Source organism: Falco cherrug, chromosome 10, assembly GCF_023634085.1.
Source record: "Falco cherrug isolate bFalChe1 chromosome 10, bFalChe1.pri, whole genome shotgun sequence".
In the NCBI taxonomy this organism is placed as follows: domain Eukaryota; kingdom Metazoa; phylum Chordata; class Aves; order Falconiformes; family Falconidae; genus Falco; species Falco cherrug.
In genome coordinates this window covers 26,644,094-26,669,108 of record NC_073706.1, presented here as the reverse complement: position 1 = coordinate 26,669,108, position 25,015 = coordinate 26,644,094, and the positions used below count along the sequence as shown (strand labels likewise).

The following is a 25,015-nucleotide window of genomic DNA, read 5'->3' as shown; positions in this document are numbered from 1 at the left end:
GAAATCAAGAGCAGCACTTTAAGAAGCTTGTCCTTTTTTGTTTGTTTAGGAGGTAGTGTTTCCTTAAGATCATTGATATCTAGATACTGAATCTAAGAAGTGCTAACCAGGAAGCATTTGGCCTTTCTAAGGAAACATAATTATTAATAACACTAGTCAGTTGTTTAATGTTACACACTAAAACCATACATTTGCAAAATAGGCTGAGATTTTGGTATATCTTGATAAAAGCCAGAAAAAAACCCTTGAGGCCACTTAAGTACTCACAGACACAATTTATATTTATATAACTGTATCTTATATATACCATCTGTCTAGAACCTTAGTAGAGATACATACACTAGGAAGTTCATTTATCCTTTATTTTGGAGAGATCCTTTCCTGCCTCTTTTTTCCTATGAACCAACAATGAGAGGGAAGAAGAGTTAGATGTGTTCCTTGTAATAAAATGAACTTTGTATTCCAAATGTCCTGCATCATAAATTGCACAAAAGCACATACCTGCATTTTCCCATTTCTTTTAATTTCACTTCAGACTGATAGCAGGACACTTAGTCCTGGGTAAGTACCAGTAAAAACCACAGTAACTGACTGAATAATTGGAGAAAGGCATAGAGGACATGAAGGGGAGAACAAAAATTCACAAAGGAAACACAGGATCATAAGATGCCCTCAAAAACCCATGGGCTTGCTAGTTACTGTCCTGCTCACCTCTGCAAGGCAGGCAAATGCCTTTCCTCAGAGGGAGCAGCACTGCTGAAATACATGGTTTTAGCTTGTGGGGTTCTTAAATTCCTTTCCTGTCCTTTGCCAGGTTCTGCCTCTAGAGCATGAGCAGCAGAACCCCTACAAAGTCCAGGATCCTGGAAGCTCCAAGCGAGAACCATCCTCTTGCTTTAAAGCAGCTGATCTAAAGAAAAGGACACAGCAGGAACAACCACTGAGTAGCGACATAGATTTTAAGATATATTTTATTTAATGTGCAAAATTGCCAAGAAAAAACATGTACAACTTCAACTAAGCTATAGCCACTAACATGAAAGAAACTATTCTATGTACTTGTAAGTTTCATTTCTAGAACCACCCTACAGTTCAGAGTAAAAACAGCCATTTGGTAATGACCCAGAACATTTTAAATGCCTCCTTTTCAGTGATATGTAAAATTCTATCATTGGTATGGGTTTACATTTGAAATTGCCAAAGGAACCAGTTCTTGGAGATTTCCCTTCCGATTGCATAGTATAAAATTTTAATTAATTATTTTAATCCTCTTTCAATGTAATCCCTAGACTTGGCTTTACAAATCACTCTCAATTTTGCAGCTCAAACTCACTTCAGAAAACCAATTTTCCCATTTATAGCTGAAACACAGATTTTGAGCAATTTTCACAGACACAGCCATTACAGTTTAGTTGAATCAAGCTGTGAACAACAAAGATAACATGGATATTTGTAATCATGCAGAGCTAGACCTTTCCATAATTCAAAGAAGAAAAGTTCATTGTCAGAAAGTGAGGTCTGTTGCATGGGAAGTGAGACAATTTATTGATATTACATCTCTGTAAAAATGGTAGAAGCTGTTCTTGGAAGGGCTTCCTAGAACATACTGAAATAGTATCAGGAGATGGGGTTTTTTCCTTGTAAATTTACACATATTTAAATGCTACCAGAGGAACAGGTAGTTTGTAGTCTTGAACAATTACCAAGCTCCGTGAAATAATAAATAGTGCTTCATACTAAAGTATCCACTTGCACTCCAGAGTTTCAGTGTTTCTAACATTATCAGTTAGTTCAGCCTTTCACCAGGGGCGTGAGGAGAGGCAGTCCCTTCACCCTGCTTTACAGATGGGGACACTGAGGCATAGTCAGATTAAGTGCCTTGCCCAGGACCAATCTGAAATTCTGAAGAAGGGTCACGATCTCCCAATTTCTAGCTACCCATAACCAGATAGCATCCTTCCTCTCTTTGCAGTTTTAAGATACTTGTGGTGGCTAATTCACTGAGAGAATACCAGATCAGTCCTGCTCTCCTTGAAGTGAGCAGGTGTTTTGCCAATAACTTCAGTGGAAGACGTTCTCTGTATTCATTTTTTGCCTTAATACTACTATGACATAAGGATCACAAAGCAGAACATGGGCCAAAGCCGTGCAGTGCCATAGCTAATTAAAAATTGTATCACATATGTTGGTTACTGCTTCTATCACACTAGCAATGTATCAGCAAGCTAAAGAGTGTACCTCTTTGTGTACAACAACATAAAAGTCAAATTCAGAATGCAAAGCAATGGCAAGAAATGAAAATAAAAAGTCAAAGAACATAGGAATATCTGTGCTGTACACATGTAGTTTTTAACAAGACCCAAAGAACTGCGCAGAACAGACCCTTTGCTGTGTCTGACCCGTTTCTGCTGGGTTGCTAAATGCTAAACCAAAATCCAAGCCTCAGTAAGATGGGTTCTATCTATTTTTCCAAAAATTTTGGCTTCGCTGTCATTTTTTCTATCAGATATGACTTTGAAGAACCCAACAGCAACATGAAATGAAAAAAGCCTTCCCCATCTCTCTGTCACAGAAAGCAATATTAAAATAAATTTGGTGGGGAGTAAAGTATTGGGTTTGGGGTTTTTTCTCCTACTTGCACTGTGGAAAATAGTAGATAAAGGCAAGGACAAAGAATAAACCTCAAGTTTACTTACATTCAGATCTCTCATGTTTATAACTCTGAAACAGAATACACTGTTGCTATTTTTGCACTGGTTTAACAAATGAAGAAATCAAAAGCTAATCAAATACATAAAATCGATTCCAAGCAGTTAACTTCAAGACTTTCTGACCTGCCATAGTAATCAGTTCATAATTACTTAGTGTCCATCCACTGCTGAAATAGCTTTACCACCTATTCTAGTACAGTCACTCGCTTTTTAGATCCCGGTGAATCCCTGACATAGGCTGCTGTACCCTGCTGCATCACATCTCAAGGTATCTATTGGTTAAGTTTGCTGGTGATGCAGGACCTAAAAGCCACTGATTCCTTGCAAAAAGCCAGAGTTAAGGACCCACAAATTTCTGGTTTAATAGTTTAAAAACTTAATCATATACACAGGCACTCTTTATAGGGTCCCACTGGAGGCTGCAAAAGTCAGTGCTCCTTGCCAGATATACAAGACTTCAATTTATGCCAGTGTGTGCTATGGTGTTTAGACACTGGTTTACAAAGCATAGAAATGCATTGAGCTGCAGTGAAGAGGGACATACTTTGGAAGGAAGATTCACCTCCTCTCTAAATATTGTACGCAGTGGAATCAACTTTCTGTATGATTTACAATCCTTTGGACCCATTATTGCCTAGTATGTAAATGCGTATTTATAAAGTTACAAAATTATTTACAGAATGTAATATAGTTTCAAGCTACTCCTTGGGAATGAATTGAGCATGGAAATTCTTGAAAAGTCAGGCACTTCTTAAAACAAGAATTATTTTTAACAAATGGAAAAAAATCAAATTCCTGAAACACCTCTTCACGGTAGTTACATGATCCATCTGCTATACATTTGGCCACCTAACTATTTAAAACCCATTTCTCATTTTTCATGAGCTTCATAACAGAAAAAACTGTGGGAACTAACTCTTCATTATTGCCTCTATACACTTTAAGAAACCTGAAATGGATGGGGACAAACAGATGAAGAACTAGTTTTCAAAAAATATTTTGGAGAGAGATAGAGATTAGTATAATTCCATACTTAAGGAATCCTAAGGGATTTTCAATAGGAATATGGTCTTAAGGTGATTTTAAAATCATGAAATATTGTACGATTTTGGGGTGTCACAACAGTGTTAAAAATCAGGACCTAAACCACCTTTCTGCCACACCACTTTGGTGTCTGTGGTTTTTACATCTGTTGGTATTAAGGGCCACCCAAACAGCAGATGTGTAACATAGGGTAGTCTATCCACTCAGAGCCCCATCGAAATCCCTGTCTCATCTCCCATGTCTTGCGCACAGCCAAAGCAAAAATTTCCCCCAAATAACAGGAATCACCAGATGCTCAGTTTTCTCACTGGGCATGGCAAAACATTTTTCATCAAGGATGTGCAAAGCTGTTATTCTCAACAGATTCTGCGGTGTTAACCACGTTTACCTTAATGACTTGGCCATCTTGAAACTTTCTTCTAATGAGCAAGTCAGTATGCAATTCATTTACTGACCCATATAAATCTCATTTCAACAAGTTAAGTTTTGCATTATTTATTTATGAGAAAAAGGCAAGTTAAAAAAAACCACCATTGTGAATGAGTACTTATGCTCAATTTGCATGCCTACCCTTTAAAACAGAAAAATTTAACTTTAAAGTATTTTGATAAGCAAAACAAAACCTAAATATCTTACTCAGTCCTGGGTTATGGTCAAAATATTAACTGATGAAAAGGATGTCTAGCACAGGAAGTGTCAGCTACCACTGGGCACACTCATTCCATATAGCGCTGTGACAATCTACAGTGCTATAGCTAAATAGCGTTATAGTAAACAACCCCAAGCTAATCCATTTCTCTTTGAACACACGCTGCTTTGTAAATTTGCTTAGCAGACCATCTGAAGCGATCACAGAGAACTAGCTAGATGTTATTTACCCCACATACTTATTTTCAAAATTACATCTGTCTTACTCAAAACAGCGGTGTGCCTGTACCCTGTTATAGGGGGGCAGTAAGTGACCAGAAGAGAGATCTGCTCCGTCAGCCACAACAGCACACTGAGCAGGAGGGGATGCTGCCCTGCACTTGCTCCGGTTAGTGAGCAGTCCTGATCTTAGCAAACCAAACTTTCCCCTTTTCAGAAAGCCTTCAAAAAAAAAAAAAAAAAAGCTAACGCTATTAATATACTAGCATACTATATGATCATGGGTGTCCTGCGCCGCCCCCCCCACAGCCCCCGCCATGATGTAGTAAAATATATATAATATGCCATACAACTTGGTGTTTTATTACAAGAGATTACTTTGAGTAACTGGAAACCACTCATGTTAATTATGCCACTCTCACGTGGAGCTGCACAGAGCATGCACATGGCTTACACAAAGGAGTGGAAGCATGAATTAACACACTCTCTTGTGATAGGACTGAGTCTTAATTTATACATACCAGGCACTGACAAGGAAAGGAGCACTCCTTGCTCAGAACAGCTGTCCAACACAACCATTTTCTAGTAGGTCTGAGTCAATGTGCAACAGCAGATCTATGGCTTCCAGACCATTAACGTACTCCAGACCTGTTAATATCCTTCATATTATCTCACACTTGTTCTCTTCCTACTTCCTACTACCATGACCTTCATGTCAGTGAGATATGGGAAGCCACTGAGATTTGTTTGTGCACAAGAAATGCAAAGTCAGGACTGTAACTGATTTACAGCATCCTTGGACACAGTACTCGGAGCCTCTCAGTCGTATACAGGTTGAACAAGGTCAGCAAAATGAAGTGACTTCTGCTAGCTCAGAAAACTTGCTGCTTTCAAGCTCCCTCAGACTTTTAGAAGCTGACAGCTAGCTCTTGTGCAATGCAGGTCTAAAAAAAGTACATTAAAATGTAATTAATTCTTTAACAGTCAGGCATCTTGAAATATAACAAACACTGTAGTTAGCTTTGTATGTATATCCTTTAAACGAGACAGTTCTGCCACTCAATCCAATGTTGTTTTTTCTATCTTACATTATCTTACATTTCTTACATGTCTCACCTTCTCAAAGTTAGTCTGAAAAAGAAATGATCATTACTTATGATAGTTTCCTCATGTCTATATACAGGATTTACATGCACTTCTATCAAGTTCTACCCATAATATTACTAGATACAAATATTATTCATATTTCTAGATTGAGTGCTAGAGCTTCTCTCAAATCCAGATAATATGTTTTTCTCAAAAAATGACCATCAGAGTACCCTCTTATCCTGTTAAAGTTACTGTTCTACTGATGTTAATAATTGTCACACATAGTATACCTACAGAAAGTGATCATTACACACATACCGAGAAGTAATTTTACGTGCATTTCATTTGCAGATGTTTCTACCAATGATTTACAAATCTGAAGACAAATAGTGGTCAGAACAACAACATTTTTGTACACAGACAACCGTATTTCCACCTCAACATTCAATATAATTGTAAAGAAAATTGGGGCATTTAGTACAAAAACCTTAATGACTAACTTTTTATTAGTAAAAATGGTATGAATATATTCTAATGCAGTTATAACTTTAAACAGGTATACCTTCCTCTTTGAAATCAGTATTGAAAAACTCTATTGTAATTGTAGCCATACAAAATGTTTATTATATTACAAATTATTTGTACACTATATTTTCACTTTATCATTGCTTTGTGCTCAGAGAGTATAAATATTACAGCATGATTTTTCTTTCCTGGGAATGTCCTTACTGTCTTGATTTAACCTTACTTTGTACTGAAAAAAATAAATAATAAAAAAAAAAATACAGAAACATATTCCAAACAGAATAGAAAGCCATTATGAATGAAGAATGTAAGATGTCTTTGTGAATAAAGTGCACCACAATGGTTTTGGAGTGATGGTTCAGGGAATATTCAATAGACTGCACATCACTGATAACCATATCAAACAAAATTAATGTTGAAAATCTATCAGGTCTTCCTCAGTATTGTGAAGAGTACTTTGTTTAACTTTACTGAAATGGGTTTTCTTTCTAGGTGGCTATTTAGATGTTTATACTTGAGGGTTTTGTATTTTTTCATTTTGTTTGCACATAGGCATCAAACCCTGTACACCTACATAATCGCCAAACTTGTTAACTTCCAGTTTGGCAAGATAGATGCTTCATCATATAAGGCATGAGACTTGACCCTCGCACATTTTTTGTCAGAACTACTAAATCGTTTAAATTTAAGATAGGATACAGCTTTACAAACAGAGCGAAATGTCCCAAAGATGCTGTTTAAATCCGGTATGTCCTACCTCTTGTGACTCCTCTGGGAATGTCATAATGTCACCCTTCCCCACTACAGGGCTTCAGCACTCCCATCCATGTGATTGCTGCTGCTTCCATACTTGCAGCCTTGGGCTAACTCTGCAAAACCACAATCTAAGATACAGAAATTGATTTCACAGTACATTTCACTCCCATTGCATAGAAGGGCCTACCTACTTGCAAAATTTCAATGTGCTAAAAAGAAGAATCAAAAACTGAGGTAATAAAGCTGATGCAAAGTGTGGCTGACCATTTAGTGTAGATGTCACTTACCAAGATAGATTAAGCCAGTTATGAACTAGCTTATGCTAAATAGAAGTAAGCTGCTCTTCAATTATGTCTGCATTTATGTTACAGTGATTTAAATGACTGAAAAATAAGCAGAATATTGTCCAAGGGATTCTAAGTGAGACTTGCACCTATAGACAAACCCTATACAGAGAAACTCAGCCTTGCTCTCAGTGTGTGAAGTTCCCACTGAAGCCAACCAGAACTAGTCTTTTTATGGCACACTGAGTTTGGCCCAGTATTTTTAAGTTGTTATTTCAAAGTGTGATATTCTTAGGCAGTTATTAATTCAACACAATTTGGATGTATTGTATTACACTGGTAAGATCCGTATTATTTAGCTGACAGGAAACTGAGACAGCAGTCTGTCTTTACTAGACTGATATTTATATTAAAGATTGAGTTTCTTTGGTTGTTTCATATCCAAGTCACCCAAATGTATATTTGTGTACTCCAGACATAGCGTGTTCATATTGATCATTAAAATTACTAGGTTTTTTTTTCTTTTTTTTTTTCCCCCACTTGGTTTATGGAAATTTTCTGACTATAGCAGACCAGTCACTTATATAAATATACAGCACATATATACATAGAAATTACAAAAATACATTTTATTTATATCTGATTTTTAAATAATAAAAATGAAATTTCACATTTCTTGAAAGATTAGCTAGCATTCCAAAAGCTTCTGCAATATTTAAGGTATTGGAGCAGAAGGTATGTGGATATTCTAGGATAACTATGTATCACAATCTCAGCCAGGGTTTGTAATATAATTATTTGGGGAAAAAATAACTCTGCTTTAAGAGTTTGTGCTTCATCAATTTCTTCTTTTATCCCCTATTCTAGTCTCCTCTTCTCTCTCCTCCTCTCATTTTACTAATGGCCAAGAAGCTAAACCAAGTTCCCTTTCTCACCTCAGTAAAGACCAAAGAAACTCAGGGAAATGAAGTGATTAGACAAAACAGCATAAGCAATTGAGGATAACTAAATAAGTTACTGAAATGAAGGACATTACCTTTAACTCCAGTTGACATCAAACATGCCTAACACAACAAATTTTGCAACAAATTCAGTTCCTGAAGCTAACTGCTGAAAGAACTGAAAACAATTGTTCGTGACCTCTGACTAGTTTATGCAACTGCAAAAGATAAACTACTGTCCCACTCAACTGGTTTGATTTTCTTTTGGGACTGGATTCATACAACAATGCAGCTGAACAATTAGTGACCTTTATCTTGCACAATGTAAAGTCAGCATAATTCCTGGAAATGCTCTCTTTTTCACAGAACATTAGTATTTTTGTTAATCCATGTAACTGTTTACTTATTTACATGTTAATATAATCATTAGGCCCTCTACATTCCGAACTTCCTAGGTGTGCATTCACTGTTCCAGCGTAATCAAAATCAACTGCAGCTTCAGGTAGCACTTTCTGGTATCACTTTAGTAGATATTGTTTAAGAAAGAGAAAAAAGCACTGTGTTAAACAGAGGTTTTCTTGTCCAAGCAGGTGTATTCATTATTCCAGTTCAGAAAGCCTTGCTCAAAGGTCTCGGGTTTACCAGCTTCACATGCATTCAGAGTGAAAAGCCTGAATATAGAGCAAACGCAAATAACCTTTTTTCATTTCTCCTCAAAGCTTCTAGCACCAATATCTTTTGTTGGCTCTTCGGGCATTGTATTCTCTCACGCTGAAAAAAAATCTTGTCTATAACTCATCAGTAGCATCGAGGGACAAGGTAGCCACCAATAATCAAAATATCATTCACCTTCTTCACAGTCGTCTCTTCTTTCACTTCTTTGTACTGTTAATAGGATGAGGAGAATCGGGGCTATTTACAGGACATTTATTTGTATTACTTACTCATCTCAAATTCTTTTGGTTTGAATACAGTCTCTAGAATGAAAAGGCTGAACTGGCTCTGCATTGCTGAAATCAGCATCCCTTATACAATGTCCTGCAGCAAACAAGTAACATGGTCACCGCCACCCCTACTGTGGCCTTTAGCTAACCATGTTCTACTGTATGTTCTTCTTTAATCCAAGTTTTTGACATGCAGAACTTATTTTCAGCAGCTCTACATTTGAGCCTGCAAAGAAACATGGTGCAGACACATTCAGCAGCATCTCTAGTGATGACGATCATAATACAAGAGCTAAGTGACAAACAATTGCATATGATCAGTCTTATCCATATGAAACAGGTACCTGGCAGCATTTCCGTAGCCAGCAAGCAGAATTACATATCTTCAGAGTCCTGTTGCTCTACTTTAAGTCACTTCATACTATTGACTTTTCAGACAGAGAAAAATGCCATCGTATTGGCACAATTCACAGCAAGTTTGTAACTCAAAATTAAAGGAGTCACTTTCTTGGCTACCCCAGGTTGCACGATACACATACTGCACACAAAAGATACTAGACCTGGAATTCAAACATATCCGTTTGCTTCTTGGCCAGTTTAGCAACTTCTTCTCTTATTGCCTTTACAAGGGCAGCTGTAGAAATATTGGTGAGAGGCGCATCAGATGGGTCATTTTCTGTCAGGCTCTGCTGCGAAGCTGCAGTGGATGGCAAAGGAGCTTGTTCCAGGCTGGGATGCATGCTGGCTTGCTGGCTGTACTGGCGAGGAAGTCGTGAAGGAGAGTTGTGTTGATAGCGGGGCCTTGGATAAGCCTCGATGTACCCAGGAAGCGGAACCTGCAGAGTGTTGTAATTATACAAAATTACGCAGAACAATTGATCCCCAGTGCCACCTGCCAGGTAACACAAATCTCCCCGGGGCAGAATAACATCTAACAGATAGGATCACAGGAAAAGAACATAAACCTCATGATTCTAAGCATCCATTTACAAATGTCTATCTTGGCATGGGCCATTTATGAATATATCTCAAGGTACTGGGTACTCGGCTCCCCAGGCGGTGGGAGCAAAAATGCCTAGCAGGGAAAACATTGCCTGTCCTAATTTATCATCACTACAAAATATCAAAGGGAGATGTCTTTTCTGAAAGCGTGTTCTCTGCTTACTATTCTTCTTAAACATTTCACTTTTAAACAAACAGTACTACTACCATTTCAGGCCACCAGATAGCCTAGAACAGAAAAGCAGATTTTGCTGGTTTACAGCCACTGTCTCTGGACTTACTGACCCTAACAAAAACTCACTAGGATCCAGACAAGAGGGATAAGCTCAGATATGCCAACCTGGAAACTCAACACTGAAGAAGAGGCTTGACTTCCCAGAAGTATCAGGATTTCTGGCCACATTTAACAGAATCACATGGGGGATTACCAATCGTACTCTATTGTAAATTCACTGATTTCAGCCCCAGCTTACACTGGCTAAAACTAAAATAACAACATGGGCCCTTTAGTCACTGTGAGATATCAGTTTCCTTTAGAAATCCATGAACCTTGATACCAGTCTTCATAGTCCTCAGAAATTTTTAATGCATCGAATAAAAATATTATTTATTTATGTTTTGCAAAAGTCTATAAAACAAGAGTCTACAGCCCTTCATTTTGAAGAAGGCTTTATGTTGTTACAGAAGACAACCCTTAACCTATTACTAGGAAAAGATAATTTCTCCTTGAGGAAAAGCTTACCAGCTGATCATTCTAGTCCATGCCAATGACAAGTAAGGAAAGTTCAGTGATGCTTTTCTATGAACTGAGTAACTCAGAAAAGTACACTTAGCTACACTATACTCAGAATACTACACTTATAAGCCAGCTGATGTGTTTCCACAATATTTAATCACTTAAAACTTTGTAATTCTTTTTGCTTAAAATGGGAAAAACGTTTTTGACTTTCCAAATACATTAAGGTCTTATATAAGGCAACAGGCAGGTGTCTCGGCTAATTTTTTTATTTCAGTCAGGCTGAGGTGTTAGGTGCTTCACCCACCAGGGATAAGGCTTTGGTGGGTATGTTAGAAGCAGAATTTCAGAATTTTAGATTTCTGCAAGCAGACTGAAATGGCAAGATGTGAAACATCTACCAGTTTTATATACCTTCCACGGAACATGGGACCTCAGCATGGACTTCAGAATGACAGCTTTGGAATTTTGCTTAAATTCCATTTTGAATCTGGCCCTGTGAGAGTTTAACAACCCCTTGGGTGCTCTGAAAAATCTTGCCACTTCAGGCATCTAAGAACCTATTAAAACCTGATCACTAGGATTTATGCGTGCTCTATATGATCTCAGATATCCATCAAGTAATGGAGAGAATGTCAAACACGTTCAGTACGGTGTGATGAGACAAACCTAGGAAGCAGTCATGATATGAAAGTGATCACTAAATGCAGTCACCTCTGTTTAGTTCACAATAGATTATTCAAGACAATTTTAGTGGTACAACACTTGAGCATGCCACTAGAGGCCACCAGGTTACTACTTTCACTAAGCAGCATCTACCAGTTTGGAAAATAAGTGCTTTGTCAGAAACAGTTGTTTTCCCCTACAAAACTTAGTGCTTTAACACTTACCATTTAACTGAGAAAATAACACACTACAGTAAATTTAGCTCATAAGATCATTCTCTGTTGTCAAATCTCCTGTTTCTTCTGTTCCCTTCTTCACAGCTAGCAGAAATGCATGAAAAACAAACAATTCAATTTTCGCCTTATAGATATTAAGCCTCTCTTCTTACTAATCATCAAGAAAATCTTGGAAGCATGGTCAAGTTATAGTCTAGAGGCTCAGAAACCAAAAAAGCAGCCAGAAACTCAAACCCTGATTATTATTTTAGATCTTTATTTTTTGCAGTTTTATTCAGGCTTTCTGACTGTATTATGTTGCTAACACTATTAGTAGTTCCTCTAGAAATGATTTTCAAATAAAGACAATTTTTGGCAGCGTTTGGGAGGTGCAAATTCATTGTAGAAACTGCAGTGGTTTGTTTTTACATTTTTCTTCTCTTCTCCTGCAAACTCACAGGAGGGCTTAAAATCTGAGTACAAGAAGTTGATAAAGCTCCACAATGGGTAAGTGAAGTTAAAAGAAACATTTGTTTTCTTTGAATTCTAGATTGCCAGTTGTTTTTCAGACAGTTTCTCACATCCCTCTACATTCCTCTGTGTAGGGTCCACCAGCACTAATTGCTCTTCCTACCTCCTTCCCTGAAGACTGGGAAACCTACAACAGGGTTACACTCTGCTCCTTCCAGAGAAAGGAACAGGGGGCTGGAGACCTGCTTTCCAGTCTGTCCAGTTTCTTTTCAGTCTCCACTTCTGACAAGTGATATCTGACACTTTTTTTCATGGGACTGCAGCCAAAGAACAGGGATACAAAAGGGGAAAAAAAAGTGGAACACAAGTAAATTCTCCTGATTTGTTTTGTGGGGTGTTTTTTGTCTTCCTAAAGAAGTTTTAAATGATTGTTCAGATACAAGAAGCCTCCTGGATTTAAAATGTCGGTAGGGTTAAAAACAAACAATAAAAAAATCCAAACCCAAAGAAAACAAAGAAAAAAGGGGGAGAAAAAAAAGGAAAAAGAAAAAGTTTTCAATGCTTTAAATGGCAGCTCTGGGAAAGGAATCTGTACAACAGCATCACAAGCCTCCAGGTGTCAGGGGCACATCAACAGATGTACTCAGCTTACAGATGAACGTCTTTTTTCTTGACAGTTCAGCCTACAAATTCAGACTTGCATCTGACAGTCGAACTGAATTCTTTCCCTCAGAGGCATCAGGAGCAGTAATAAAGATCTGGCAACAAATAGCTGCCCCCAGGAACATTTATGTGATGGTGGTGTCTCTTAGCTGCTCAAAGCCAACTTAGACTCAAATGCAATTCACTAAAATGTTCCGTTGATGATGTGCACAAGGAAACAGAATCTACCTCCTAGTTTTTAGCTGAATTGGTTCTGCATAAATACCAGCTGTGAGCTCAAGCAGCAGACTTCCTAGTGGAAAAAAAAAAAAAAAAAGCTCTACAGTTTAGAAATTGTTTTGAACATTATGAACTACTGCAATTCATTTTAGGATATTTCAACTTTATTTCTTTGAAATGTAGGTATACTTTGGGCAAAAAATTACAGCTGCCCCAGACTAGGATTTTGAAATTAATTATTTAATTTATAATCTGTTACTCCAGCCTGCAGGAGGGACTTGATGCAGCAGTGCTGGGAGCCAGGATCTGGGACCCAGGCTGTCTTGAGAGAAGCCTCCAGGAAGGAAAGATAGTTCCCAGCTTCCAAACAGCACAGAAGTGCCTTGAGAGGCAGCATCACCTACTCCCGCCATACCCCTATCCAAATATTTAACCTCTGTCTTGGGAACAAAAATTGGTACCTAACCCACTAACTTTACATGGGTGCCAGCCCCTAACCTAGTGAATGATTTAACTCAGTAAAGATTTTGCTTATAGTTTATGGGATGGACAGCTAAATTATCTGTGCCCTCTCTTAAAGCTTTTCACTACTGGAGACTGGTCCCATTTAACAGAAAATTATGCTGTTCAGGTTCTTTGCTGATCACTTAGCATTGCTTAAAACCCCTCCTGTGCAAATCAGAAAATACAGGTAGGTAGAAAAGCAAGGATGCTTACTGAGTCTGCCCACTGCCCTGGCAATTCATTCTCTCCAGCATAGGGCATCCAGGCTTGGTTCCTGTATGCTGTGGGTGGTGTTGGGATAAAATAGCCTGTGAAGCCAGGTCGGTTTGCTGCTGGTATGGCAAACACTGCTGGTACGGTATTTCCTATTAAGAAAGAGAGTAGATATAATTAATAGCTGACATTTTCATTATAAATTAGAAGATAGTGCTTATGAAGTAAATGGAATCTGTGGTGGTTTTTTTCTTGCGGTTTTTTTGTGAGAATGTGATGACCATTGGTTAGATGTAAGGCTCCCACCATCAGACGAGAAGTTGTCTATAACGCTAGGAAATACTGGAGAAGGTAAGATCTGCAGTTGTCTGTATAATCATGCACAGCCTTCAGATAAAGATATGAGTACTTTAGTCCTTAGGACTTGGTCCTTGTAGCAACTGATCGTCATCAAAACTTTGAATCTTTAGAAAAAAAGGCTTTTTTCCTCTTATGTTTTCTTCCTTGTACTCATTTTTTAGCTGATGTTACCATGGGTTTCAGAGTAAATCAGCTTTCTTTTCACAGTTTACACAGTCTGTCTTAACATCTCTAGGCACAAAACCTACAAAAATGCATGAGTGATACATTTAAAAGGCTGTAATCTCAATAAACCCGTCATAAAACTTCAATGCTTCTGTAAAAAAATACCAAAGCTCTACCTGCTCAATTCCTTTCCCAGGAATGGTCTATGACTGCAATGAGTGATGCCACTAAAACTTAAATAAATATTTCCAAAGAAACTTGTCAACACCAAATCTGTTTTATCATGTTTTCATCAATAGGTATGCATAGGGATGTCCAGGAAGCCTTCTACTAAAATACCACTATCATACTCCACATTGGGTGGGAGAAACCAGCCTTCCTAGTATGAGGTTCAGCCAAATCTCTGGATAAGGTAACGCCTGCTTTGAGGTAGAGTTTATCCCTGCAGCTGGCAGAGATGCAGAGAACAATGTGGTTCATGCTGCAGTTACTGAGATTATCCACAAGATATAAATAGGCTGTCTGGAAGACTAGCATCTCACTGTGTGCTCTCACTCTTTCCCTTGAGAGATGCTATCATAACTCCATGTATTTGCCAAGTTTAGAGTAAAACACAAACAACTGGCTTGTCCAGTAAGACTTCCTCTAGTGTCTATTTACATGTGAAGACAGACACCAGCACTGTAGCACTGCTACACTAAGGTCATAAAATCCTCATTCCTAAATCCTGGGTGGTAAAGCTCTGTATCACTTTTATCAGTTAGTAAACAAAGCATGTGGATGGTATGATTAGAGTTTTTAGTCATAATACATGGATCTGTATCTTTTCAGATTCACAGAATATAGCAAAAATAACGTCATATATGTGAAAGCAGCAGAGCCAGTAAACCCCATGAGAACCCAACAAAGTACAACTGGAGCATTTTCACTGAGGAGTGGAAGTACAGTAATGTTGCATAGATAGGCACTGACACTCTACTAGAGTCAATGCAGAGAAAATACTATTCCTCTCCCTTCCAACTGCACACGATTTGAATATTGCCAGGACTTGTTCCCAGTAGATATGATACCACTGTGTAAGAGGTGCTGACAAAACCAGAAGACACAGGCATTCCACTAAAATTCATACAGAGCATAACTGACAGAATTAGTATCACTTACTGGTGCTTCAGATACCTGCCCCCCAGAATGTCATTTACAGCCCTGCTACATCCTCACTCCTGAACACTCTGCCAGGTGGTTATGCTGCCTGCTCTGATAGGTGCCGGGGACACTGCACAGGCACACACACACACAGAGACTCAAACGGTGACACCCATCCTCAAAGCAGCCTCCACAAAACCAGAGATTTATAGGTTCTCAGTGACCCCCATGCAGTCAGCCAGAAGCTACCAGGTATGTAAAGAGGTGAAAAATATATGTTGTAGCACAATTGTCTCCGGAGCAGAAACATATAATCAGTTTTAACACTATCTCAGGAAAAAAAAAAAATATCGGAAAAAAATTGGAAGAAACAACGAAGAATACTGTCATCCAAAATACAGACTAAAAACTTCTGTTATGCTTTCCATTTATACAGGGTTTTCTGTTGTTAGGGACTAAGTCCTAGCTTTCATTTTAGCATTGGGTTGTAGTGCCTTTTCACCTCGGTCAGGCAGAACGCTGGAGTCGCTTGACCCTCAGAGAAGCAGTCACCATGGAATTGCTACAGACCGGTGGGATCTACAACATACGCCTGCACAGCAGGTAGCTGCAGGGTGTCTCACAGGACCTCTACCCCAATTCCTCCAGCCCCTCGGTTTGGAAGAAGGTGAGCTAACGGAAGAGGGGTGGGAAATCCTTGTTTTCCCCAGGTCATAACCAGCACAAGGATTGCTATTTTAAATGAGTTTGCAAGACTGGAAATAAGTATTCTTCAGACATGTTCAGAGAAGAAAGTGCTGCTCCTGTAGATGACACATGGGCTTCTACACCAAAACACTCTCTTAATCAAACTATGGCAAAATCAGCTACTCTTCAAAATGAACACTCAGCTGATGCAATATCTTATTCCAAATTCTTACCACAACATCATTATCTTACAGCTGATGTTGATGGGCTGCATGAGAGTAACATTAGGCTGTTTCATGCCAAATCAGCACCTTCAGCAACGTTTTTTCATGGATTGAGGCAAGACAAATTTATTTTCATTATCAGAACATTAGAAATCCTTGTATTATTGTTGCAGGTTTCTCACAAGTCTCCTTGTCTTCCCCTGTATTACAGCCTTTTGGAGCATCCATCATATATGGAAGTTTCTTGCAACTAGCCCCACAATTATTCTGGCAAACTCCACAATGTACACAAAGGTCACTTTGTGGTTTTGGAAATGCAGCCACTCATCAGTGGTAGCACAACATACCTGTTATTAACAGACAGCAAAATCACTGAAAATGATTAACCAAGTGTATCCCACAGAACACAGTACTGCAGACATGAAGAGAGACTTCTTGGTAGCAGGCATATTTTATAGCTTCAAATTCATTAAGATGGAAGGGTAAGCATCTGCTCTTTTCAGATTCACATGCACCATTTGCAAAGTATGACAATTAGTAAAAGTAGAATGGCTCTTTCAGACCTACTATATTTAATTAACTGACAACAGATTTGCATATCCACATTATTATTCTCAGCACAAGATGATGAATACAATGCAGATAGCTATTACTTCTCAGAAAGCCAAGATCCATTGGATTCTGTGATACTGGGCTTTAATAATTCAGAGTCCTGATCAGTGAGCCAGCAGAATGCCACACCTGAACATCTGGTACATTACTGGTGGATCTTACCTTAAGAAATGACCATTTCCTGGTGCTCCTGCAGGATAAGTGGTATTTTACAATGTAGCTAATGTGCATTTAGAAAGGGGAAATCCTTTGTAGGTCTCCTGCTGTTGCACCAGAAAAAAATTCCACCTAATACAGCCTTTCTCCAAATAATCATCTGTGTTTACTGTATCCCATACATTCATTTACATTGCAAGTTGGGTCTGCATTATTTTTTCACCTGAGTGAAAAGCTGATTGATCAAGTGGACCAACAGACATCGGAGCTCTCGAACCTGCTGCAAAAGATGTCTGATCATGATGCTGGACCTGATCTGCCCCACTGGACTCAGGTATTCTCACTTTGCTGCCAATATCCGATGTAGACCTGTGCATTAAGAAAGAAAAAAGTAGAAACTTTTGTCATTCCAACTGACAGATCAGATTCATAGCCACATACGTGCCTATTAGCTACAGTATGACAAGCCAGCTAGGTACGAACTGTCTGATCTTGCTCCAGCATGACAGTAGCTTGGATAACAAATGGAGAACAGTAAGTCTGGAGAAGTCTGAGGACAACTTCTTCAGCCTAGTCGCTGCTTTGCCAAAGCATTTTATTACCATTGCACAGAGCCTTCAGTTGCTGCTTCAAACAAACACCTGTGACATGCAACACAAAAACTAGAGCTTTTCAATCATTCATCAGCACAAGGCTATATACAAATACCATATTACTACAGTATATATGACATAGTATCTTATAGTAGGAGACTACTATACTAAATAACATTAACTGCACTTGGAAAGTACTAACATCTTTTGAAATGGTGTGTCCTAGTTGCTTTAGAGCTAAAACTTAATGGATGAACAAGAATATGACAACAGACATGTCTATATCTTGAGTGTTTGGACACAGTTACGGTATCATTAGCAGCCACTTGGAAAAGTTCCCAGTGCTCCACAGTGACTCCCAGCAGGCCTGCGGTGCCTCGGATGGCGGCTGGCACCAGCAGTACCCACCAGCACAGCACTGAAAACCAAACGAGTTCGCCCACCACAGAAGTGTAAGAATTCCTTGCAATGCATTTTTTATACAGTGCCTTCCTGTGAGGAAGAGGCAAAATGTATGCACTGAGCTAAGGCAATCGGGCTTCTGCATGCATCTGGCTTCAGAAATGCAGCTATGAGATACCTGAAAGCTGGGCAGAAATCCTCAGGGCCGGGCTACTGAGAAACAGCTTATAATTCATAAATATCCTGCTGCAAGCCCTTACCAGGGAGAATGACAGCGTGAATTGTCTACCACGCACCTGCCATACAATACACCATTACGTGCATTGAGGCAAAGTGTGTTTTAAAAGAAATCTGAGCCTGGATTTCCTGATTTTATTGAAACTGATTAGCTAATAGAAGAGAAAATTCACTGTGATTCCTTTCCTTTTAGTGTTACAATGAAATAAATCCAAATGTGTTTCTAATTTCACGAATGTGTCTTTACAAGCGGCTTGTAAGCGCCCCTTCAGGGTTCTTATTATAGTTCTTATTACAACAGTGGGTTTGAGAGATCATCCCTGAAATAAAACAACAGATAAATACCTCCTGAGAGAGGCAACAGCCACAGGACCTGTTCTGGGAGGGACAGGAGGAGGAGGAGAACCCATTACCATCTCAGGAAGCTGAGAAAATCTGTAAGCCTGTAAAGTAGAAAAATATTTTCTGAAACACCATTAGGTCCCAGTTAAAAAATAAAAGAAAGTCAGAAATTCAATACCTGCTTCACGCACCAGCCCACAGGAAGTAACTTTTTGCGGCCTCAACAGTAACTGCATTTTATTTGAGAATTTACAGTGCTTGGGGGGTTTTAGGGTGTGGACGAAAACATGAACAAATTAGTTCAGAGCAAAGACGAAGTCTAATTAAAATAAAACGTATTAAACACCATCTGTGTCATTTGTAACCTTGCTGGCAAAGCAGATCTATTATGATTATGTGAACAGCTGCTTTGGACCCACAGGAAAAAGATCTCAGTATTTTCACTTCCTCCAGAAACAAGGTATTTTAAAGATTCAGAAAAGATCCTCAGAGCAGCACCTAGTGAAGTGAAGCTGCCTGTGATGTGAGCAATGCGTATTTCAACCTCTTCCTTTCAGCCCTGAAGAGGTGACAAGAACATTCTTCACAAAAACCCCAAGCTCCGTACCTTTCTAAAGCAACAACAAAGGTCCCAAACAGTTCTGAAAAAGCAGAGTAATTCAGAGGAACACAGGACTAACCCACTAAGTCACATCTAAATTAAGTATCTTGCTCATATTAATCCTGGATTTCATCACTAATACATGTGAAGGGTGAGTAATTGTGTGCATGAAACCCACGGTGTCCGAGAAATGACATGTAGGACAAAATTTCTCTTGTAAATTCTTTGTACTACTACAGATCAGGGGTCATAAATTTTGCTAAATATACTTAAATACAGAGGGCTGATATTTCTCTAGCACTTCATTGACACTTTTCTTCACCACATTGTGGGTTTGCTTTTTTTTTTTTAATTAGACTTTTATTGACAAAGCTTCAGAGCAATGCACAGGATTAAAGATGAGATCAAAGCAATAGCAAATAACAAATCATGGAGGGCTGTCCAGTATCAAGACGTAGGCATTTTGACAAAAACTAGAGTCCAATCGTGGGTCTTTGGCCTCTAAACAAGAGTTCCCTGATTTAGCCAGAGAAGCTCCCTCCACAAACAGCAGAGAAAGCTAAAAATGCATTACCAGGGGATGAGTCACGCTCGATCTGCCTGTAGAAAGGGCCTACAGGATTTACATGATTAGCTCTGGCTTAACACCTACATTTAGGTTTGAATTTGGCAATATAAATCCCACACTAAATATCAAAAACCACCATCTTCCGTAATCATATTTAAAAATTACACATTTAGACAGTGTTCCAATACCTTCTTTCTCAAACAGATGCAAAACCAGGTTAACACAGAGGAAGGGCAACTTATCAAATACTGCCTTTTGATGTCAGTGACTCTAAGGGAAAAGCAATTCCAGACCAAGCATCTTTCTCCCATCCCTCACTGCCACCCCTTTCCCTTTTAAAGCAGGGCAGAGTCCCTCAAAGGCACATCTATGAAAATAATTTTTCCTTTCATGCCACCTACAAAGTCTCCTAATATTTACTTTCACCATTCTACAATGGTATTTAAAGTATTCCTATATTTAGTTGGGAAAAAAAAAATCTTAAAAAGCAATATCACGTTTCCTAGCCAGGGGCTGGAAATACCGATTTTTAATGAAATAACCGTATAGAAAAAACAAATGCTATTTGCACCAAAGAAAGCCTCATATAGATTTCTCCTAATAGCAGTGGACTTGAAATGGTCTGCAATGCCTCTTCTGCATCTGAAAAGCTGGCAGTGCTCTCGCAAGCTGACCTGAACGCTTCCTTCTGGCTCCACAAGCCTTTCACCCCACATCTTGCTATCAGCATGTGTTTGTACCCAGTATGAAATTCTTCCCCCCCATTTTAAAGGAACAGCACATGAGCCGATGTTTCAGTGTGGTTGGTGACTCCAGATACTGTTTGACAGGTCAGACGGAGACACAGAGGTACGTTGAGGTTTCTCTTGTGCGTTAGTGGATATGCTATGGAACGTGGACATCAAAGGAGGCATTTTAAGGGATCACAAAGAACAGCTCACAAACATGCTGCGACTTAAAACGTAAAATAGAAAATCGAAGCACTTATTTTGCTGCTTATGTAGAAGAGGAACAATTTTCAGTGAGTGGCAATATATTGCTAATGACTGGGCAGAGGGAATCCTCTTAAGGTGAAAAATTCTGTTAAAAGATATGTTACACCATGGTGAGGAACAGCCAGTCCTCTTTGTGCTGAGCTTCCAGAGACACCAAAACAGTTACGAAGGGGAATTCCAATAAAATTTCTCCAAATTTCTAGAATTTCTCCAATGGGTTGGAGCATTAGTGTTGTCATGCATGCAACACAAATGGGAAAAAAATGTTCAGAGGCTAAATTAAACGGAGGTTTTACTATAGAGGCCTGTTACAGATGCAGATGAGCCCTTAGGTTCTAGGCCAACCGGCATGATTGTAGAAACAAAGTCACTTCAGCGCAATTCATACTGTTTTAAATCAAATCAGAAAAAACCCAAACCAGCTGATTTCACAGCAAATTTGCCTAATTTTATTCTTCAAAATGAGTTTATCCTTTAAAAAAAAAAAGTTGCAGCACTTTTGTTGCTCACCAAAAAAACTCGACCAAAACCCAAAACAACCTAAAAAAGAGAAACATTCTGCATGTATTCCAAACTCTATTTTGTTAAAATGTGAGGACTCATATAATACAAAGGCTGTAACAGTCATTGGCAGATGTAATCAAACTTGAGATTCAGGACAGACTGCACAGGTCCCAGACGGCAGACCCCATGCCACCCTTTCAGGAAGAAATGCCAGTGAAGGTACCTGTTATGACTCAAACACTGACCATTTCAAAAGCAAACCAGTGAAAAATTTGAAAAAGCAATAGGTGCAGTATAGCAGAGAAACGTCAGCCTTTGGGCCCAGGAGACATACAACCCAACCCTCTGGAAGGTAAGGTCCAGCCACCAGCAGACACCTGCACCAGTGTCTTCTACAACCCACAAAAGTCTAAGGTACCGCCTGTTGGGATGCAGGAAAGAAAAGTTAAATCAGCACACGCTTAGACTAAAGTCTTAAGGAAAAACTTTACATTTCACTTTAAGGCTACATTTCCCGGTTGCAGTATTAAAATATTTTTATCACTTCTAACTTACATATTTGTCTTGGGTGAAATTCTTCAATGTTGCCTTCTGATTACAGAAATATCCATCTCCTTATGTCTCACCATAGGAATTTAAAGGGTTGTGTCTCTGCATACTCATTGAATCATTTAACTGATTATTAAATGGCAAACCAGGAATAATGCACATATCCATTTCAGCTAGATTTGGGTTTGCTTTGCTAGCTGACCTGTTTTGTACTGTAGTTTAGTAACTGTTACCGGAAGTGGCTGAACTTTAGTAAAATACTCTTGCTTTACCTCTGTTAAATGAAAGGAAGTGAAGAGAAGCTGAGGATATGTTACCAGTGACTCAGCCTGCAAGCATGTCCATCAGTGCCTGCTGGACTGTGCTAGGTCTCACCTTGGGACACAGAGCTCTGTCACTCTAACTCCTTTTTCCAGAGCACTAAGGAGAGATGGGAACTGATCCAGCCTTGTAACAAAGAGGTTTTTTTTCCCCTGGCCATAGCCCTCTGCTCAACTCAGCTGTGTGAATTTCCAAAACACTAACATGATCTGCCACAGCACAACTCCAGCAGTTAGGCTTGTGTTATACACCCGAGCTATAACTCCATCCTTCGGTCGCAGCATACCAGCTGGATGACGAGGACCCAGCCAAGTGTTGCTCATCCCATTTCTGGAGGCTCCAGAACAACACTAAGAGCTTGCATTTTACTAGCTTTTCTCTGCCAGCAGAAGGCACGAGCCCCGTATGAAGGAATTCTGTTATCACAGGTCACCCCTGGGCAGTTTGGCAAACAGGCATTCCCTCACAAGAGCTACAGATAATTTAGGTATTAATGTTAGCTTGAAAAAAAAAAAACCAAACAAAAAAACAAAAAACCCCAAACAACAAAACAACACAGAAGGCCTCAGAAGGGAAAAGAAAAAGGAATAGGAAAAAGAAGATGCATGCATGCTCTGAAGAGATAAACAACTGTTTGACAGTGGGACTAGCCAAGAAGTTGACTGCAAAAAAAATCAAAGGTCCACAACTTGGAGGAGACCTGAAGTAACATCGACCTGAAGAGTGGTTCTGATACCCCTGAAAGGATATGGCACAAATACTTCGCAACAGAGACGAACCCTGAGATGGAGATTTGCATGCATATTTTTTGCCGTCTTGCCTCAGTCAGTTTACCATTTGTGCTTTATAAAGGTAGAGCATGTCTGTACAGTGCTTATGCAGCACTTCTACTGCCTATTAAATGCCTTTGCAATAGGTTTCATAAAACCTAAATATGGACTTAAGTTACTGGAAAGTTTGTGGGTTGTTGTAAAAAGTTTATTCTCATGTAACTGGACTGCGAAGAGCCAGATCTCAGAAGAGAGTGATGAACCGAAGACCTTTATACTTGCCTTGTGGCTTTACCATTGGGTCTGCAAATAATATCTGCATCTGAGCAGGCAAAATGCTCTTGAATCCAGATTACAAATTATAATAGCATTATTAATGTTTACTTTTAATTGCCCCTAAGAAGTGAATTTTAAGAAAGGGCAAAAATGAATAATTTTTGGTTTGCAGAGGTAGCATCCTGCCCCATAGAACAAACATCCCAGTGCTCAGGTACCTCTCATCCCCAAAGCTGCCGGAGGCTGCTCACCCACCCCCCAGCTCAGTGAGCCAGGACACCTTCTCTACGTGTCCGCCAGCCCACTCCTGAGCACTCCCCATCACAGCATCTCCCCCAGAGCTGCCAAGCAAAGGCATCGTGGGCAAGCAAACAGCTGCTAAGGTGCTGAGAGCAGTAATTCCACATTTTCCCTACCCACAGATCACACGTCTCAGCTGCATATTTTCAATTCCAGTCCTCCATCCCCATTTGAGAACAAACCAGTAAATTGTGTGGTTAAAGTACAGCTTATATTTGTGAAACTGATACGCAGAAAACTATGAATTAACAGCCCTTATCCAAAGCCTGGCAGCCTGTGTCTATCCTAACCTGTGCCAATCAACTACCTCCAGGGAATTTTTTAACACTACCTTCAAAATGCCAGAAAGATAAGCAAGTGCTTTAGGTCTTAAACACACAGATGATTTAGAAGAGTAATAAGTCTTAGAAAGAAAACAGTGAAGCACTCACCAAAAATGTTTGGCTATTACATTTTTTAAAAAACCTGTTGCCATATGAGATTTTTAATTTCATTTTAGAAAGACTCTCTGAGGTGTCAAAGCAATTTGACTACCCATTAGCTGTCTCTTAAGCTTGTAATCAAATTCTAACCATAAAATACAATTATATGGTCTATGAAGTTCATTGGACCAATTTCAAAGTGCCAGAAATAACCTTTAGCATGATTTAAATAGCACCAGCCTGAACCTCTGCAGGCAGTGGCACTGGCTTTCAGATACACTCAGAATAGTTCAGAAACAGCACCCCTTAATGTATTTTTTATTATCACGGAAGGAAGTCATAGTAATAACTATTTTGAACTGAGAACATTTTTCTGCATTACCCTTTTATTCCAAGCAGAGTAAGGGACTCAATTTGAAATGCATTCTTTCAAAGAAATGTTTGTTTCCAACCAAAAGCCTTAAAAAGAACAACTTTTTACACTGATATTCATGGGCTATTTCTCACCTGGAAGCAATCTTCCCCGGTTGAGATTTGTATCTGACATATAAGAAGGAAAATACTTTGTCGAGTTTCACAATACAGTATGTGGAAATTCAGGGGTAGTTTCACATGCTGAGGGTGCATGCAGTGCTACCGTGCCTGCTAGCTACAAACCTATAGAATTCCATTAACAATTTCCACCCACGGATTTAAGTTCTTAATTCATTTATTATTTCTCTGAGGTAAAGACATGTAAGCCGCAATTGGAAGCTAGAAAGTAGAGGACAGAGTGACTTACATAAGGTCAACCAAGAAACCCGTGGAATCAAGCCCTCTGGAGCCCCAGGTCTATAGCTGTGACTGCAAGGCTGACAGTAACAGCCCACGTTTCAGGTCACTGATTTTTACACTTGGTTCACTCTTGCGATGATGCTCTTCAATGACGGGCCTCATGC

The 25,015-nt window shown here is 39.2% G+C and overlaps 1 protein-coding gene across 3 annotated transcripts in view; it reads right to left on the bottom strand.

Annotated features, from left to right (window-relative positions):
- Window positions 1-981: 981 nt before the first annotated feature.
- Window positions 982-25,015, bottom strand: part of KIAA1549L (KIAA1549 like) — a 137,378-nt gene continuing 113,344 nt past the window's right edge. For 2 of the 3 annotated variants that reach the window (XM_055722950.1, XM_027810442.2), the window contains 4 exons: window positions 18,775-18,872; window positions 17,421-17,566; window positions 13,851-14,002; window positions 982-9,997 (listed from right to left, as the gene is read on the bottom strand). In XM_055722950.1, the coding sequence (XP_055578925.1) occupies window positions 9,716-9,997; window positions 13,851-14,002; window positions 17,421-17,566; window positions 18,775-18,872 (678 nt within the window). In that variant the 3' untranslated portion in view covers window positions 982-9,715. The remainder of the gene's footprint in view (window positions 9,998-13,850; window positions 14,003-17,420; window positions 17,567-18,774; window positions 18,873-25,015) is intronic. The other variant, XR_003561508.2, reaches the window with a different exon arrangement.